At 34.5% G+C, this 17,516-nt stretch overlaps 1 protein-coding gene across 4 annotated transcripts in view; it reads right to left on the minus strand.

Moving 5' to 3' along the window:
* LOC150076857 (uncharacterized) overlaps positions 1-17,516 on the minus strand; it is a 122,551-nt gene that overhangs the window by 59,062 nt on the left and 45,973 nt on the right. For 2 of the 4 annotated variants that reach the window (XM_090386043.1, XM_090386042.1), the window contains exons 3-4: positions 16,952-17,049; positions 3,000-3,522 (exon numbers count right to left, since the gene is read on the minus strand). In XM_090386043.1, coding sequence (XP_090242169.1) covers positions 3,000-3,522; positions 16,952-17,049 — 621 coding nt within the window. Of the gene's footprint in view, positions 1-2,999; positions 3,523-16,763; positions 17,050-17,516 lie in introns of all 4 variants that reach the window. The other 2 variants (XM_090386045.1, XM_090386044.1) reach the window with 2 other exon arrangements.

The following is a 17,516-nucleotide window of genomic DNA, read 5'->3' on the forward strand; positions in this document are numbered from 1 at the left end:
AATCATCAGTCATCAGTATGCTTTCTTCCAAGGAAATCAAACTGATTCACTATTCCTTGATATTTTCCATACATATAATCAATGCTACTCATTCAACTCTGTTTACTGCTTTACACGGTATTCCTCGATGCTCACCCTCAGGTCTACTTTTCTTTATTATTTACATTAATGATTAAAGTATTTCAGTCTATTAATGTTGAGTGGCAACTTTATGCAAATGATCTTAAACTTTACAAAGTTATCTATTCTTAAATCAACAGTGATGAACTCCAATCCAAACAAAAATAACTTATTCTGAACCAACCAAAATGTAAATTATGTTGCTTCTGTTTAAATCGTGTAGTTTTTACTTATTATTATAGTGTAAATTCTGTTATTGCAAGTACTGGCACATTCAAAGACTTTGGCGTCTTATTTTTATCAAATTATCATCCCCTCTTGCCATATCAACCACACAATATCTCAAACTTCCAAACTTACCTTCGTTTAATTAAATGTCCTTCCTTGGCTTTTATGAGTGACAGAGTTATAATTCTTCTATACAAGCAGCTTATACTTCCGGTTTTTGATTACTGTGATTATTTGGTCTCCATAACAGTCCATGACTTTGGCAAGTTCGTTAAATTCTCATGCTTTCAAAATTGCCTTACCTTTCAACTATGAAAATTTATGAAATGCTTTGTTGTCACTTCAGAATCATCCCTCTTCAATATAGAAGACAACTCCATGGGTCTGTTTTTGTTTACAATATCATACGTTCAGTTATTTATTCTCCATATTTTCTCAAACAAATATCTTTTACTACACCCTGCTTGAATTCTTGTCATAAAACTTATTTCTCACTGCCTTCTCTTGTACTCAACATTACATTTACTCACTAATTTCCTGTTATTTCCTTCAGTTATTAAATAATCATCAAGCTGGTTATATACTTAACCCATCTATAAGATATTGCTTATTACTGTTTCATTAACCCTAATGTTGTATATATTTTAATACAAACAACTGCTTTGTATTGATTCTAAGGTCTACATGCCCAGAGGGTGAGAAATATGTATACAAATAAATTGTGCTCTCAATCCTTTTGTCTCAGTTGTACTCTCACAATTCTTTTCTCAGATTATACCTCAAATTTCCTTCTGCAGTCTTGAATGGATCACACTTGCATTTAAAGGTAATTGATGACTCCTTAAAGTTGAAGTTCTTCAGATAATCTTTTGTCAAAACCATTCAACACACCAAACTAGTTAGGTTCTACCTTTTTCTCCCCCTTCCCCAGGACCAGATGTATATACTTTGTGTTACAACTGAATTAGTCACTAGTTCAGGTACATCAACAAATCCCTGAAGATGAAAGCTGTGGAAGCATGGCAGAACCACTCACAAAAAGTCACTCTCCTTTCCTGGTTGTTTTTTTTTATAAACAAAAAGTGCACAAAGTCCTAGCTGAATGTTTTATACTTTTTTAGTTTGCTACATATGAATATTGTGCTTTAATTACACTCAGAAGTCATAAATTTGACTTGCAATTCCTAAACATATATACAATTTATAAAATTTTCATCATGTCACCCATAGCACTGATCCATGATATGCTATTACCCAGACTGAGGTAAATAATCAGAGCTCAGTATACTCATAAGCTTTTCCCTACTGTGAATTTTAAAGTGATATCCATCAAAAGCTATTCTGTTCACTTTTCTATGGTATCAAATCCAAACTTAGTAAGAACTGATCCAAATGAGTACAGTATGATGACTAAATAGGGATAAATCACAAGTGGCACATCATCCCAGAAATACATGTTATTTGTGTCTTCAATAAGCACAACATGTGAAGTGCCCTGTGTTTGGCAATCTTATTTAGTTACATCAACTAAATGGAGCCTTCCAGTTGCAGACCACCTACTACCTAAAATATCTTTTAGGTTTACTACATCACATTATTAGCAGTTGGAGAATGGTTAGTCTCCAACTGTTAGATCTGCATGATCTAAATGAAGCAAAACTTCATTTAGATCATGAAGGTCTAACAGCTGTTCAAAGTACTTTCCACCAATATCTTTCTTCCCTTATACAATTGTATTCCATAATGATAATCACAATTCAGACTTTTTCCTATTATTCTTTTTCTTCATGTTTATGTTCATTTTCTAAACCTCTCACTACACAAAGGTTGAATGAGTTTTGAGATTTCTAAATTCTAAACTCATTCATCACTACACTGAATGAGTTTTGAGATTTCTAAAAGAAGCATGCTGACTTTCTGAAAGTTCAACATCTGAGAGAAAAAAAAAATACTCAAAATGATAATTTTAGACTGTCCCTGTAGTAAAAGTATATGCACTGAACATCAGTTGAATATCTTTAAACTGTAAGAATGACTCCTGATTACATATATTTTGGGAATATATTTGGTTTTATGCATTAGTCTCAACTTGTCGTCGTAGATCACTGCACTTTCTGTATTCATAGGCTGGAGACATCACTCTGTCACACTACTATGCCAGAAGAAAGTACAGTATATCCACTTATATGAAAGCTCATTTCCTTTATTTATAAACACACACACACTCTCTCTCTCTCTCTCTCTCTCTCTCTCTCTCTCTCACACACACACACACACACACACACACACACACACACACACACACACACACACACACACACACACACACACACACACACACACACACACACACAAGGAATGGCAGTTTTTGCACATATACAAAAATGCATCAATGAATGAACAAACAAATGCATAATGCATATATTGTATACAAGTACCAGCATATCAGTGATGATGATGCAGAAAGAAGAAACAGTACTTATATGCTAGCAAGTGTCCATATATGCATGTACCAGTCTTTTATTACAAGTTCTCTCCCGCCCCTTCCACAAGTATTAGAAAAATTCCCCACAAACAAGGATTGAGCACATGGGAACTTTCTGCACCCCCCTCCTATACAGTATAAATCTTATACAGCAATATCACATTACCTGGTTCTGAATGTAATTTTGCAGCTGGACAGTAACCACAAATATTAAACTTTAAGTAAATGTCTGATATATAATCCATCAGGATGTGGGGAATATGAGGAATGGCATAAAAGTTTATTTTCGCAGCAATCACAGCCTGGGCAGCTAGAAACTGAAGCTTTTCTGGTTGTTGAGCAGGATGCCATATTGATGATCCAGATACTGAAAGAATTCTGTCATTTACATCAGTATGATACCACATAAATGTTGCTTTAAAATAATTATGATTGCCATGACGATGAACTGTCTTTAGAGCAGGCATCTTGAGTAAAAAGCCAGGAAGAGCATCAAGCAAGTTATTGTCAAGTAGAAGTACTTCAAGTTGCTGACAGAATGTTAGGGTATATGGAATTGAAGAATTCTGAAGACGATTATTTGTGAGAGCCAAATACTCCAGTTGTTGTAAGCGAGCAATATCAGGAGGGAGAGTCTCCAAGAAATTGTACTTTAGGGACATTGTTTTGACATTAGGACATCTAAATAGCTTAAAAGAAACAAGTAAATGTTATATTTTATTTAATAATTATTAACAATATTATGAACATAAAAAATTTGTTTTATTCAGATACTTTTGTTACACTATATTTGTTACACCTAAATAATTATTTTTATAATGAAACCTTTTTATAATGGATGATAAAAAAAATCACAAGTAAATATTTAAACTTAAAGTCAATAAAATAAAAGTTACTTTTAAATACAACTACATTTTTATTAATAAGCCATATTAAAAAAAAAAAAAAAAAAAAACTTCATCTTCACAATACTTAATGAAAAGTTTTTCTTTTTCTTTAGATAACAGAAACCTCAAAACAAGAAGTTCTCAAACATTTAAGTTTAAGTTTTCTTTAAGAGTTTAAATCATCACATTTTTGTATCTGTAAGGAAACAATCCAAAGAAATTCAAGAATGAATGATGAATCAATAATATGACTTGAAATGGCATGTCTTTTAAATGCAAGTACTGAAAACTTACTGAACACTTCACTGCACTGGAAAGGTATAGCTGTTTGAAAGTTGTACATGTTATGATCCCCTCCTTTGCTGTCTTTTAAGATAAATGGAACTGGAGGTGGGGGAGGCAGAAACAAAGGTATTATAAACAGTCCTGTGAATGAAACAGAGCATGCATCAATCATATCAGAAATAAATAACAAGAACTAAAGATCACAAGATACATCTGGACAACTTCAGAATAAATGAAACACACCTGAACAGAAAACCACATTAATCTTTTCTCACAAAAAGTATATGCTCCCATGCTATTCTACAAAAAACCCTCAGGTTTCCCTTGCCATATAACACAAATATTATGTTCTCTGCATCAAAAAAAATATATATATTTTTGCTCTCAGTAGTACTTTTCCTCTAAAGATCTATTGACCATCAAATTTCAAATCTGAAAATTGCTCACAAAAGTTTTGGTGGTGCCCTAAAAACCTTTCTCAAGCTCCTAGAATATATACAAAAGAGGGCAGTCAGGTCCATTAACCTTCTCTTTCAAACTCTTTTCATGATATCACACAGACAATCAGTCTCTGCAACATATCTTTTATACAGACATTTCCATGTGCACTGCTCTTCTGAATTGGTATTCTGTTCCAAACAGCCCAAACATGTGTCTCAACTAATCATTCACCAACTCTGAACTCGCAGAACTAACTTTTCTTTCCTTTTCATTCATTCCTTCTACTTCTGTTCTTTGGAACAACCTTCCTTCATATGAATTTTCCAAAAAGTACAATTAACAGAAATTCAAATCTAAGAGGTCAACAAGCAATTTCTGCCTTCTCAGCCTTTAATTCATATGCAGCACTGAAGTACTATAAGTTCTTATACCTTTTGTTTTATTAATAAAAAAAAAGAAGCTAAATAAATAAACCAAAAATCCTAGCAAAAGAAGACCACAGAAAAAGAATATTTTTAGATATTTTCCACAGAATCCTTCTAGTTTAAACAAGAACAGATGAAAAGTCATCCCTCTCTACCAGGCTCTGTTTACAACCAGTGAACGTGGAACCATTCTTACAAAAGAAACTGTCAACTGGGAGAACAGACTTCATATACACGCAGCACACAATGTCAAGCAACCAATAGCCACAACATCAAGCCCAGCTACAAGCCATCTCCAAACCAAGTGGCCTCATTCACTGAAGACATTACATGCACACATAAGACACTGCTAAGAAGATCTACAAGAGTAAGAGAAGCTCTACAAAAAAAAAAAAAAAAAAAAAAACAATTGACAGAAACTCTGCTCAATGATATTTTTGCTCCAACACTTCTTAGAGTTCCATTTGTTTCTGAAAATAGTTAACTTCATTTTTAAATTTTCCTTGTTCATTAATTTCATTGTTTTTGTTTAGAGTTTTATGAAGTACAAATTTTAACAAGTACTACTCCTATAACTGTTACTTTTTTAATTTTGCCCACTTTCCAGTGATGAAGACAGAGGGGTCATAACATGTGACTCCCCCCCCCCCATATCTATACAACTTTCAAATAACTAAACCTTTCCAAAACAGTGAAGTATTCAGTTATTTCAAGAATGATGAATGTTTATAAAGGAAAGTAATCCTCATTAAAATAAAATTAGCCAGTGGGTAGATGACTGCTGGAATAAATTTCCATCTGTTGTTGTGGAAGTTGATAGCTTAAATAAATTCAAAGAAGAACTGGGCAAACTTTTGTGGCAAATGGATGGGTGAAATGGAAAGTGGATTTTTTCTTTTTTTGACTGATGCTGTATAAGGTTGCTTTCTTGCATCATGGCTCTACTTAATGCTAATGACCAGGTAGACCATAAATTTAAACATTGTCAGAAATGACTGAAAACAAATCAGGTGTGAAAGCCCATATGATCATGTCAAAAGATCATGAAACAATTGCTGCTAAATCAAAATTAACAATGAACAAACATATAAAGGGTTCAAAGATTATAAGAGTTGCATATATATCCATTGGCAGCAGTGAAAAGGTTATTCATGAATATCTAACATCTAAAGTGGCTGCAAGGTGAGGCTCATGAAATCTAATTGAACATCATCACATTGAGTCATCCAGTGCCTTTGGCTTTTTTAAATGCCAACCCAAAAAAATATTTTTAGGATTTTTATCGGTGGATTCATTACTGGGACTATAAGACAAAATCCAATGATGACGATAGCACACAGTGTTACTCCCCTTTCAAAAAAATTCCATATTCAACCAACAGCAGGAAAGATTATGGTTATGATCTTTTAGGATTTTGAAAGAATACTATTAATTGACAATTTAATAAATACTAATAAACAGTGATTATTATGCTCATTTATGCCTGCGATTCTACGAAATCTAAATGGTAGGATAAATTAAATTGTATTTTGCTCCTTCAGGACAATATGCCATAAATGTTATCCAAAAATCCTGGATTTAACTCCCAGATAATATTTCTGAATAGACAATGACTGTTATCTGTTAAGTAATCTTAAATCTATCCTTCACGGGAACAGATTTTCAAATGACAATGCAGCGAAGGTATCATCATTTGAAAACTTGCTCCCAGACTATTCTGAGTCTTAAAGAATTAAAAGCCTACAGATAAAATGGAAGTACAGTCAAACCTCTATATAACAAAATCGATGGTTCCCTTGAAAAAATTTGTTAAACATAAATTTCGTTATAAAGAAATATGACCTTTTCAACAGTGAAAAATACTGTAAATTCAGAAATATAGTAAAAGATGGGAAATAAATCAGGAATGAATAAATTTTCTAACATTTTAAAACAATTAATTTATTAATACATACATATTAAGAAATGACTACTTACATGATGCACACAATATATTAATACACTTTTAAGAATTATGTCATAAAATACAGGGTGTTTCAAAAGTGATGGTCAATAATTTAAAGGTGAACTGTACAGACTACAATATGCAAAAAAAGCCTATTAAACAAGGGTCCTTAAGTGAATCGTTTTCGAGATATTGCACATTTCTAGTTGGGATCGACCACTGACAAGGTGAATTGTTTGTTTAGGCTCATTCTCTCCCTTTCCCCTTTCTCAATGCTCTGAGACATGGCAGGCATATTAGTACTTGTCAAAGTATAGTCAACATGGAAAGAGGTTACAGCAACAAAGAATATTCAGACATGAACTTCATGTATGGTAAAGCCAACGGCAGTGCACTTCAGGCTGCACGTTTGTACCAAGAAGAATTTCCACGCCGAAGGCAGCCCAACAGGCACACATTCATCAGGGTACATCAATGCCTTAGAGAACATGGGCATTTTGCACATGGAGTACGAGCAGGTAGGCCCAGAAGCATAACACCTGATGTTGAGGAAAGGGTGTTAGAAAGAATAGAACAAAATCCAGGAATTTCGACAAGGAGGGCTGCTCTGCAAGAACATGCACTGAGTCATATTACATCGCCAATTACTGTACCCCTACCATATCCAGCATGTACAAGGTCTCAGAAATACAGACTACCCTCCCAGAGTGCTCCAATAGTCAGTGGCAGATCTTAACAGAAAGTGTGCATTATCTTGAAAACGGTTCATTTGCGGCCCGATGTTCACTGGGAATTGGAATATCATCGGTTTGGCTGAAACAAGAAGAAATGAATCACTTATAAGTTTATCAAGTGGAAATCTGTTGTACACCAATGGAAACAGTGAAAGGAGCGAAGGTGGAGTTAGCTTTCTGGTCCATAAAGATATAAAAAACAATGTTTTGGAATTCAAAAGTACATCACCAAGGGGATTCAAGACTACTACTCAGGATTTCTATTTCATTATTTGTGAATCCATTCGGGCTCTTTCATGAACACTTTTTTCAAGAAAAGAGTGAACAGAAAGTGGACATGAAAGAGCCCGAATGGATTCACAAATAATGAAATCAACTATATCCTCACTAACAGAAGATATATCGTGAATGATGTTACCGTCCTGAACAAGGTAAATGTTGGAAGTGAACACAGAATGGTAAGATGCACACTTGATATAGATGTAAAAAGAAAAAGAAAAAAACTGACTTGAGTAAATAATACAAAGGTCTTTCAGATAACAGAAGAGGAGAAAAATCAGTATGTTCTGGAACTTAAGAACAAGTCTGAGCCTCTGCAGATGGCTCAGGACCAACATATCGATGAGGAATATTACAACTTTCTGAAAGTGATAAAGCCCAAGAAACCTATAGGTAAAAATAAATCCAAAGAAGAAAAAATTTGTCAAGAAACACTTGTCATGATGAACTGAAGACGACAAATGAAGAGCAAGATAAACACTGACAAGGATAAAATTGACTATACTGAGTTATGCAAAGCCATTAGAAAGAGACTCAGAGAGGACATAGGATTTAACCCAAGAAAAGTAGAACAAGCATTAAGAGAAAACAAAGGACTTAAATCAGCAGCCATGAGCAGTAATACAGAAAGACAAATGATACTGAAACTGAAGAATAGCGATGGTGTACTTTAAATAGCAGAGAAGGCATAATTCAAATAGCAGAAGACTACTATAGAGAATTATACAAGGAGCGAGTGAATGATGCCAGCAGTGGGGAAGATGTTGTTATTTGGTTTTAGGAGCATTAGCAACTAAAGCCATATTGCTCCGGGGATATGCGGTGGTCATTCCCTGACCTTTCCGCATTCTCTATATTTTGTGGTCACGGGCTTGAACCCTGGTCTAATCAAGATGCGTGTGCTGTGCTGCTGCTCCTACCCACCTGGCTACGGAGGCGCCAGTGGGGAAGATGGATCGCAAATTAGCAACACAAAAGACATACCCGATATCCTTCCTGATGAGGTAGAACATGCGTTGAAGAAAATGAAGAATCAGAAAGCCTTGGGGGAAGATGAAGTTACTGTAGAGTTGTTAAAATTGGGAGGAAGATACGTGGCACAAAAACTGGCAAGACTTCACAAAATGCATTAGAAAAGGTGTGAGGCCTAAAGAGTGGAATAATGCAACCATAGTTTTGCTGCATAAGAAAGGAGAGAAATTGGAAATTATAGACCAATTAGCTTGTTATCCCACATCTACAAGTTGTTCACAAGGGTCATTACTAACAGATTAGAAAGAATACTTGATGAGAATCAACCGAAAGAGCAAGCTGGCTTTAGGACAGGATCTCAACCTTCACGTAATGTCACAGCTAATGGAGAAAGCAAATGAATATAAAACACCATTATCCCTGGTATTTGTGGATTATGAAAAGGCATTTGACTCCATACAGCATAAGGTAATGTTTTGGGCACGGGAAAGACAAGGCATAGATACCCCATATATTATGATTTTGAAGAAAATATATGAGAACGCTACCTTCTTTATTAGACTAGACAAAGACAGTAGCAAATTTAAAACTAAGAAAGGAGTTTCGCAAGGAGACACAATATCTCCAAAGTTGTTTACTGCTGCCCTTGAGGTTGTTGTTATTTGGTTTTTAGGAGCATTAGCAACTAAGGCCATATTGCTGCGGGAATATGTGGTGGTCATTCCCTGACCTTTCCGCATCCTCCGTATTTGGTGGTGACGGGCTCGAACCTCAGTCTAATCAAGAAGTGTGTGCTACGCACTGCTGCTCCTTCCCACCTGGCTACGGAGGCGCGCCCTTGAGGAAGCTTTCAGAAGATTAGACTGGTCGCAGAAAGGAGTCAATGTGAATGGAGAGTACCTAAACCATTTACAATTTGCAGATGACATTGTGGTCATAAGCCACGATCCCAAAGAATTAGAGGAAAATCTTAATCAGTTATGCAGAGTTAGTAAGGATTTTGGACTAAAGATGAATATGGCTAAAACAAAAGTAATGATGAACAAGTATGCCACAGAAAGGGATATAATGATTGAAGGACAGTAATTGAAAAGGTGGAGTCATACTTATCTGGGATAAATCATTGGCTGTAATAATGATAAATGGCTGGAAGTCAAGAGAAGAATAAATTTTGGATGGAATATAGTCACATAATGAGGAGCAATATCCCAATTTGTCTGAAACGTAAATTAATGAACCAATGTATATGCCCCACCATGACTTATGGAAGTGAAACTTGGGAACTCACCAAAAGAATGGAAGAGAAGCTGAGAACAACACAGCAAAGAATGGAACAAATTATATTGGGAATCAGACTGTTAGATAAGAAAAGAAACATATGGATTAGGCAGCAAACTCAAGTAAAGGATATCCTTATCAAAACTAAAGAACTAAAATGGTCTTGGGCAGGACACATAGCTCAAAGACATGATGACAGATGGACTAAGAGAATAACAGAATGGTACCCAAGAGGAGCTAGAAGAAAACCTGGAAGACAATGACGGAGATGGACAGATGAAATTCATGAGTTTGTGGGTAGTAAACGATGGCCATTGCACAAAACAGAAGGAACTGGAAAGTTGCTAAAGAGGCCTTCATCCTGTAGTGGATTGATAATGGCTGATGATGATGTTCACTGGGAATTTTTTGCTTATTTTAGTTTGTACTTTTCACCTTTAAATTATTGACCATCATTTTTGAAACACCCTGTATTTGGATATTTTTTGTTGTACACTGGATTCTACTGTACACCATTCATAAAAATGTTTGCATCTGTTTAAACGCTTAAAGTTAATTTTCTGGCACATTTTCGTCACACTGAATGTCTCGGCAAAAAGTTTCAAATACTGCCAACATTTGTTGTTTGGAACGTTTAATATTGCTATTGCACTCATTCCCTTTGTTGCCCTCATTTTCATCCAACTCATCGTCAATATTGTCACTAGTTCTTTAAATACACTCCAAAATGTTGGAGTCACTCAGATATTCAGCTACTATGACATCATTATCAACTCCTAAAAATTCATCAAGAATAATTTATCCACTGATGAAACTATGCTTGGAATTCCTCCGAAGATAGCTCAACATCTTGTAATAGTTCATTCCTCTTATCGTTGTTAATTGGAGTTTCAAAAAAAAAATTCCTATTGTGAAACAATTCTTAATCGTTTTTTCCATCACATTTTTACTCCACACTTTTGCCAGCTCTGATATGCCATTCGCAAATCTATAACAGAATCTATAGGTTAGTTGGTTTCTATTCTCAGTATAATTTTTTTCAGTATGTACCTTTAGCAGTGCATTTTCAAATCCTTGGCCCATTGGCTACAGTTTAGATGAGGTATTCGGAAGAAAGAAAACAAGATTCACACTTGTAAGTTTCAAAATTACCAAGTGAAGGAGGGTAGGGGGGTTATCGACAATAAACTTAATTTTACTGTTTTCTTTTGTCATCTTTCTATTCAAATTTAAAATCCATTGTTCAAAATTTTTTTTTCGAACTGTTTCTTTCCTATGGGTACAGTCTTCTTCAATTGTCCACTTTCATCAGAAATAACTTTTTTGAGTAAGCCATGCCGCTATTTAAATTTGTCCGGCCAACCAGAACTGGCTTGGAATGTTTTATGCCCCAAAAAACATGCACGCTCCATAGTTATTTCTTTTATTAATGGCCCTGATATCTGCACATTTTGGTCTCGAATCAACTTCATCCACTTAAAAACTGCTTCATCTAGGCATAATTTCGCAAGTTTCTGACTGGATCCCATTTCCTCAAACAGTTTGAGAATCAAAACATGGTTTTTCAGAATAGTTGACACATTACTGGCGGGGATACCAAATTTTAAAGCAATTTCTTTTTATTTTTATTTTATTTTTTTTTTTTAATGCCTCAATCTACACAATTGAGCACTTCTACTTTTTCCACTAAACTCAAGGACTTCCCCCTAGACATTGTAAGGTTACTTGCACAGCAGCTAAAACAAAACTGGTTTAGGGACCAGTTGTTCTTACCATATAGAGACAGGTGAAATTTAGTGAAAGTGTGGATGGCTCATTTCTGAGAAACAACAGATGAATTTCCAGGATAAAGGAAAATCACTCTCTCCTAATTCTCTCATAGGAGGCTTACAGTAGAAAACAGGTTGATCAGACCCAATGTCTGCGTCGGGAATATGCCTTAATCTTTGCTAATGGCTGTGGGCACATAGCAGTTGACCAGCACAACTTCTCGGTACAGTAGTGTATAGGATGTATACGTTTTACTTCTTTTTAGCCATTGCTGACCCCTGCTGGGCAAAGGCCTCTCCCAAAACCTTCCATTTTTTTTTTCTATCCCGTGCTGCGGTTGGCCAATTTCCTCCTACAGGGTTTTACGTTAAGGTCACCACTAAATTGTAAAATGTTTTAGCTCTTAATTCGTGGAATTAATCTCTTAGTTCTTAAAAGCTAAAGGGATTAATCTTAATCCTTTTTGCTCTTAATTCGTGCTTTCTACAGCATCAGCTCTATTGCCTAAAGGCCAGAGGTGCGAACATTGCATACCCAGATCTCTTGAAATCAGTTCGTTATATGGAAATTTTCTTCGTTATATGGAAATTTTCTTCGTTATACGGAAACTATTTTGAATGTAATGACCAAGGGGAAATCAAAAAAGTTTGCTATATAGAAAATTTCGCTATATGGAAGTTTGTTAAAGAAAGGTCTGACTGTACACTGAATTACAACTTTGCAGCCATCCAAGGATCCTGCCAAACTAAATCCCACAGTCTTGGGAGAAATATTTGTATGCAAGATGACAACATGACTCATGTTTGTGTTCTGAGAGAGAAAAGTCCATTTCAACTGGTGTCATGAACATGTCTACTATCCAATTCTTAACGTATTAGTTAGTGTGAGAGAGAGAGAGAGAGAGAGAGAGAGGGGGAGGGGAGATCCAAAACCAACCCACAAACATTAGAGGAAGGAGGAACAATTACAGATAAGGCAGTCTAAGAGTCTAGGCAAGAATAATAGACTGCCTTATATGGAGCTGCTAACATTCTGTGAACAAAGCTGTTCTTCTGGAAGAGTAGACCCCAATACTATCAGGACTGTCTCATTAACAGCATGAAATTCTGTTATGAGTATTGTCTAGCTGTCAGTGGTAATTGCACCCTATTAAGGTTTACAACCTTCTCTGTTAGATACCCATTTGAGCACGAACTAATTTACATAAAAGGAGTTGGTTGTGCTGGAAATTCTATACTCAACCATTAGCAAGCAAGATTACGGTCATACTAGTTTACAATTTTGAAGAAATATTATTAGGTGACTATTTATCAAATGCTGATCAAGAATGATTACTATGCTCAGTGTTTATGTTGTGGAATTCTATTAACTAAATGCTGGAGGAAATGTCAGTAAGACAGAAAAGTATAAAAATATAACACAGAGAAGCATACGACAACAGACTTTCAGAATAGTGGCACCTCTGGGGATTCAAGATGCTGTTATTTCTTTCTAGATAATGGAAAAACCCCACAACTGGGGGTTTTTCCATTATCTAGAAAGTTTTATTTTTAATATATTTAATGCAGAAATAATGAGTCTAAATAAGAAATAGAAAGATTAAGAAAGTAATTTTAACTGCACATAAAAAATATAAACATGTTCACAATCCAATGTTATATTCTGCCATTAACACACACCTACTTACACCCCTCTTCTATTTTCTTTATTATATCAAGTTTAGTCTACACATGTAGCACAGTGGTATCATCACCATCCTCCCAACACTGGGTGTAAAAGACCTAGGTTCGAATCCTGTCAATGACGGGAAGAACTTTTATGGGCTTTTTTTACCCCATGGCTGAGTTAGTCAGTCTCAGGTATAGATAGCAAGGTTTCCCCCCCAACAACTGGGGTTTTTTGTCTATCAATACAGGCAAATCAATCAGAGAACACACGCAATTTACAGACACAAATATGGGTATATGTAAGAAATTATCAAGTTTGTCACTAAGCTTTAATGTTGTTGTTCTTTTCTTCTCTGTATGAGGTTTATTAACTTTAGAATAGTGAGGGTTTTTTTATTTAAAATAAACGTAAAATCTGTGATATCAGTACAGAATTCACTTTCAAAATGGTGAACGTAAACAAACAGACTTTCCGTTTTCTTTTTTCGGTACTGCAGGACATCTGTGCTGTATGTAACCATCTGATCTCAATGTGCCTTTAGCTCGAATGTTCTGTTATTTGGGATGCCATTATTTCAACAGTCTACTGTATTTTCAAGTTATTTCGATGACAGCATTGAAATAAACATCTAACACCATTTAATATTTCAAGAATCTTTAATGCAACATTACTGAACATTTTCTAGGAAAAAATGTTTATGTCCAGAAAATACAGTAATCTCCTGCAAGTTCTTTCTCAAATTGTGTGTGTGTATGTATATTAAGGTGTTGAAAATCCAAACTAATTGGGACCGGGGTTAGCTCATACTTCTGATTTGTTCGGATTTTTGAAGTTATCAAAAATACTGTTCTGGAGACTTAAAAAAAAAAAAAAAAGCTAGTAAGTTTAGAAATAAAATTACCAAGTTTTACTTTACATATTTTTTATTCATAGGTAACTTTGATAGTATGAACCAGAGCTGCAATGCTTAATATGCTCTGTTTTCATTAAATTTCTTTTAATTAATTTAATTTTTAATTGCATTAGATTGATTTTTAATTGTGTTCAATTGATTTTTAATTATTTTTTACTGTAATGTAAGATTTTCGATTTTTTCATTTTAATTGCTGGAGGGTATCATACAGAAGTGTTCTACGTATTATATTGAGGTAAACTTCTCTTATTATTTTACAAATATTCACAGGTAACAATACAAATGGAACTTTCAGCCACAATAACACATATGTATAGGCTTTAACGAAAATAATTACTTATTTTTTTCTGCATCATTTTCAAACTTCATTTCTTTGCTCTCTCACTCTTTTTACCAATTGTAGTTGAGTTGGACAGCAATCAGTTTGTTGCTCGTACCAACCATCGTAGTCTCCAGTGCAGCGAATGGCCCAGGGTCGATGTCATTTTCTTCATCGTCGTCTTCGTCCGTATCATTTTCAGGAGTTCCAGTTTCTTTTACATTCACAATTTCGTTTTAATTTAAAACAGGAAACCCTGTAGCGTCAATATCATTTTCCATACACACCACTGCATCACCTCCATTGCAATCTTCAAACCCAGGGATTGACTGAAACAAGTTGATCATCTCATACAGTATTTGTCTCTCGTCTCCTTCAGCTCATCACCTACGGTTTCTTCTGCAATAGGCCACAGTTTTTACCAAGCATTTTTTAAGTTCTGCGCAGTGGGTGATTCCCACGCATCAGCTAACATGTAGCAACTGTCCTTGACACTGAGCTTTTTCGAAAAAGCTACGATGCTTTCTTCATTGCTTTCTGCTAAAAGTAAACAACGCAAGACTTGTTTTCTGTGGATTCTCCTCAAATTTTTGATGACTCCCTGGTCCATCAGGTGGAGGAGTGCTGTAATGCTTGATGGAAGAAACATGACCTAGAATCCGTCATCTATTTTGTTTAATGTTTCCATTGAAGGATGTATTGGTGTGTTGTCTAGGATAAGCAAGACCTTGCCCATTTTGCCTTCTCATTCACGATACTTCTTGACATTCAGAATAAAATCATTGGTAAATCATATCAGATTACAAAGTGTGTTGAATAACACATTACAAGGTGTTATTAATTAAGCTATGTACATAAACATAAATTTATTTTTATTTTGCTAACCTGTGGTTAATATTCTTCTGATTTTCACATATCATTTAATTTTGTTAATTAGTAAGGTAATAAAAGTAAGTTTGTGCTTTATATCTTCATTTTTATATCCTGTGGATAATATTCCTATGATTTTCGCTTATTAGAATTGCCACTTAATAGAATCAAAATTCAATTCACAAATGTGATCACAATAATCAGCACTTACTGTAATTATTTTACGACACCAGCATAAAAAATAAATAAATACTGGCTCGTTCGGATTATTGACGTTTTGAATTATTGAAGTTCAGATATTTGACGCTCTAATGCATATAGATTTCAGCAACAGAATAATATTATCTATTTTCCAATACAGGATAAACAGATTATTAAATGCAAATTCTTTCAGGTATCCCTTCTTCCTCTAAAACAGCATTTCTATGGTGTAAGTGGAAACAGTGCTGTTGTTAATGAAGTTCATCGATAAGCCACCGATAATGTTAAGTAGACATGAGAGATTGGAAAATAGTTTACATGAGTTAGATCCTTTGAAGCCAACAGAAAAGTATAATAAGAAACTTCAGCAGATAAAACTTGTAAAAAAATTGTAAAATAATTTCTTTTACAATTTTTTATGACTGCTTTGTGATTGTGATGTTTTTCTATTGCAAAAGATTTGTTTGCACATTTACTTGTTCATATATAAACAGTGACAAGCATAAATATGAACTATGCACAGAAATGCTGAATTTATCTTACTCAAAAATAATGTCAGAAAATTTTCAAAACAACTTCACACTAATTTCAGTCTAAATGAGAATGAGGCAGTCCTAAAGTAGTAATCAAGGTAACAAATAGTACAGATTCGGTAGCTACACAATGAACAACCAGGCACTTGTTCAATATAGCAAAAACTCACTATTATGCCCACATTTGAACTAAAAATATCACTGCACTGTTACCACTTCCAATGGGTGCTTAAAAAACTAAAATAGCAATCATAAGCATAATCAGTCAGTGATATTCAATGTGCACCATGATATTATAATGAAATGGTTCTCTAAACCTTAAGATCTTTTTAAGAAACAGTATATGCAAAAGGAAAAAAAAAAAAAAAGAAACAGAAAAGAAAAATTAATAAAAGCCTTGAAGATATTACCAATATTAATAATACATCTTGCCCCAAAACTTGTCAGTTCATTTATCTTGGGATTGCATCAATAGGGATAGAATCATCTTTTGGCAGGCATACCAAATACCACTAAATTTCATTTTAAGAGATCTTCTGTGTCAAGTCTTTCTTTTCTATCATTAAATAACATAGCTCTTAAACCCTCAACAACATACCTCTCTTGGTAAATAACCTCCCTCTCCATATTTGAAAATACTATCCAAATAAAGCTCCACAAATTCATTACTATGGAGATATTTGCTAAGAAGACTCTCTGAAAAAAAGAGAAGAAAAAAAAAAAAAAAGAATACAAATGTAAATAAAAAATATTAAGTAAATTCAAATCACAATATTACTACTAAATTAATAATAAAAATATATTGGATATTTCAATTCTTAACATTTTTGCTTAAGAATACAAGTCTGACTACTGTGCAATCAGTAGTCAGACTTGTATTCTGACTACTGATTGCATCAGTAGTCAATCAGTATTCAATCACACGATGCGATAGTTTATATGTATTTATCACATATTACTTATGTATTGGAACTAATCTGCATGTTTTGCAGATTGAAAACTTCAAATAACTTACAGAGAGAGAAATCTACACCTTCTGTCTGGGATCGGCTAATTACAACCCAGACCTCGTAAAATGAGAGAGACATGCCAAACCCACTGTACGTTTATAGTACAGTATAAAAGACAAAAGGATGATAAATGTTTCTCTCGTGAATGCTCTA

This window comes from Mastigoproctus giganteus, chromosome 12 (genome assembly GCF_048544385.1).
Source record: "Mastigoproctus giganteus isolate SK-2022 chromosome 12, ASM4854438v1, whole genome shotgun sequence".
NCBI lineage: Eukaryota > Metazoa > Arthropoda > Arachnida > Uropygi > Thelyphonidae > Mastigoproctus > Mastigoproctus giganteus.